General features: G+C 38.7%; 1 protein-coding gene across 1 annotated transcript in view; it reads left to right on the top strand.

Moving 5' to 3' along the window:
- Positions 1-2,182, top strand: part of LOC106941131 (extracellular calcium-sensing receptor-like) — a 14,563-nt gene extending 12,381 nt beyond the window's left edge. The window contains exon 6 of the mRNA XM_015024073.1: positions 1,096-2,182. Coding sequence (XP_014879559.1) covers positions 1,096-1,994 — 899 coding nt within the window. The 3' untranslated portion in view covers positions 1,995-2,182. The remainder of the gene's footprint in view (positions 1-1,095) is intronic.
- The last annotated feature ends 940 nt before the right edge of the window (positions 2,183-3,122 follow it).

The following is a 3,122-nucleotide window of genomic DNA, read 5'->3' on the forward strand; positions in this document are numbered from 1 at the left end:
TCATAAATTTAAGCTGTGATATAAAACTGCCACATTGTTTGTGAAACTTAGAATAAGGTGTAATCTGAACCACAGAGTTACTAATGTCATGTTAACCCACAATACTGTAATTTTTGTGTTTGCCTGTTCAGTTTTGAAAAGAAAGCTCAGTTGTATAATAGTTAGCATGCTACAACCTGAGACTATGTGCATTAAATCTAAGTTGTTCGCATGATTGACCAATTTCCGATTGTCTCTTTACATATTTTTTTTTACTAATTTATTTCTACTCAGCTTCCAAACTGAACAAGAGAGCATGTGACGGAACTGAAGACCTTAAAACCCTAAAAAGCCCGTACACTGAAACATCTCAGTTAAGAGTTTCTAACATGGTGTACAAGGCTGTTTATGCAATAGCTCATGCTATTCACAATGCAATATGTCAGGAAACAAATGCAACCACACACTGTGATAAATACATCAGACTGGAGCCCCAACAGGTCAGCTTGAATAATAAGTGAATCCCAGAGTTTTAAATCGGTTGTAAATTTCTTCTTTATCAATTTCTAACCAAGCTACTGATTTCTGCCTGCCTCTTTTTCTTGGTTCATAGGTTTTAACTGAACTAAAAAAAGTAAACTTTTCTCGAAATGGCTATTATGTGTCATTCGATATTAATGGGGATCCCATAGCTTTTTATGAGCTGGTAAACTGGCAAAAGAGTCAGAGTGGAGTTACTGAACTGGTAACAGTGGGATATTATGACGCATCACTGCCAATGGGGGAACAGTTTCGTATCAACAGGAACCTAACCTGGCTGGAAGATGGCACACAAGTACTTATCAAATGAAGAAGTTGTGAACTAGTTAGACAAGAATTTCCCATAATAATCGTTTAAATGTTGCCTCTGTTTCTGTCCCAGGTCCCAGTCTCCGTTTGCTCAGAGAGTTGTCCTCCAGGAACTCGTAAAGTGTTGCAGAAAGGAAAACCAATCTGCTGCTATGACTGTGTACCATGTCCTGAAGGAGAGATCAGTAATATGACAAGTAGGTTTATTTTCTATGTAAATCACATCATCAAAATAAGAACTGTTGTAATGGCTGTTTTTATTTTTAGATGCTCCCGATTGCTTCCTGTGTCCCAGAGAGTTCTGGCCTAATGCAGAGAAGAACTATTGTTTTCCCAAACCTGTGGAGTTTCTTTCGTTTGATGAAGTCCTGTCAATCATCCTGGCTGTATTATCTGTTGGTGGAGCCTTTCTGGCCATTATTACAGGAATGCTTTTCTTCCATCACAGAACAACACCGATTGTCAGAGCCAACAACTCTGAGCTGAGCTTCCTGCTGCTCTTCTCTCTGACTCTGTGTTTCTTATGTTCACTAACTTTCATTGGAGCCCCCTCTGAGTGGTCCTGCATGCTGCGGCACACAGCGTTTGGCATCACATTTGTTCTCTGTATCTCCTGTGTTCTTGGGAAAACTATAGTGGTTCTAATGGCCTTTAAAGCTACACTTCCTGGTAGTAATGCTATGAAATGGTTTGGTCCTCCACAACAAAGGATGACTGTAGTGTCAATCACCTTAGTTCAAGTTATAATATGTATCATATGGTTGGTTGTGAGTCCTCCCTTCCCAGTGAAAAATCTGAGCACCTACAAGGAGAAGATCATCCTGGAATGTGCGTTAGGCTCTGCTGTTGGTTTCTGGGCTGTGCTCGGCTACATCGGCCTGCTGGCTGTGTTTTGCTTTGTGTTAGCTGTTCTAGCTCGGAAACTACCTGATAATTTCAACGAAGCCAAGATGATAACCTTCAGCATGTTGATATTCTGTGCCGTCTGGATCACCTTCATCCCAGCTTATGTCAGCTCTCCTGGAAAATTTACTGTGGCTGTGGAGATATTTGCCATTCTGGCCTCCAGTTTTGGACTGATACTGTGTATATTTGCTCCAAAGTGTTTCATTATTTTGTTTCAACCAGAGAAAAACACTAAGAAATATTTAATGAACAAAAAGTAGGAGTATGTCATGAGGCGACTGAAATCAAAATGTACATTAAGCAATGTTATTGTAGCTGTTAAACATTTGATCCACCTCCATTTCATTTCACAAAGCTTTAAAGTATCATAAATATCAGCTGCATGAGAGATTTTGTTGTTTGTGTTGTCTTGTTTCAAAAATAAATCATACAATAAACTGTACAAAAAGTAATATTGAGGTAAGTTCTCACTTGAATACGGTACTTAATTATTATCAACATTTGGATTTAAAGTTTAAAAACATCCTGAAATATGTTACTTATTTTCATGGCTAATGTCCAACTCATCAGCCTGAGTACAAGATGCATCATACTGACTTAATGACAGGATAATCCATGGATGATCAGTGACAGAATGTTTGAAGGAAATGCTGCATGACTTCAAAATAAAATCTTTTAATGGACGAACTAACTATAAAAGTAATGTGATGTACACTTTGATGCTTTACTTGTAATGGTTTTGTTTCCTTTATTGAAGAGTAAAATCTTGTCTCCGTTTATATTGGCTTGTAAAAAGTAAAGCAGTTTAAAAAATACATACTATTGCATTAAAGTTCAAGCAAAATGCTAATTTTAAAGGTTTGGGGTTAGATCACTAGAATATCACATTGGACCAATTAAAAACAGACATCTTAAGCACAAATGTCAAACTTCTGAAAGTATTTACTTCTTAATTCACTCAACACTTGGATGGACCTCCTCTGGCATGATTTTCTTCAATAATGCGCCGAGGCATGGTGGCGCTGCGTAGGTCATCTTCCTCTGGTGTCTCTCAGCTTCCCGTTTGACAGCCCAGAGATTTTCTAAGGGGTTCAGGTCAGGTGGAGTTTGCTGGCCGATAAAGAACAGGAGCCCCACAGTCAATGAAGCAGCTCTGGGTACCTTTGGCAGTGTTAGCAGGTGCTAAATCCTGCTGGAAACTAAAATCTATTCAACCTCATCAATAACTGTGTCATGATCAACTGTGCCAAAAGCCATCCTGAGTTCCAGTTACAGCTGCTCAGAGGTTTCAGATACAATCTTTTTAAGACATATGTTGCCTAAAGCCTTTAATGTTCCCATCTTACTGTGGCGCTTTAGTTAAAAACGTGAATAAAAAGCACACAAGG

This window comes from Poecilia latipinna, unplaced genomic scaffold (genome assembly GCF_001443285.1).
Source record: "Poecilia latipinna isolate Pla-1442-1.1 unplaced genomic scaffold, P_latipinna-1.0 Scaffold3511, whole genome shotgun sequence".
Classification (NCBI taxonomy): Eukaryota; Metazoa; Chordata; class Actinopteri; order Cyprinodontiformes; family Poeciliidae; genus Poecilia; species Poecilia latipinna.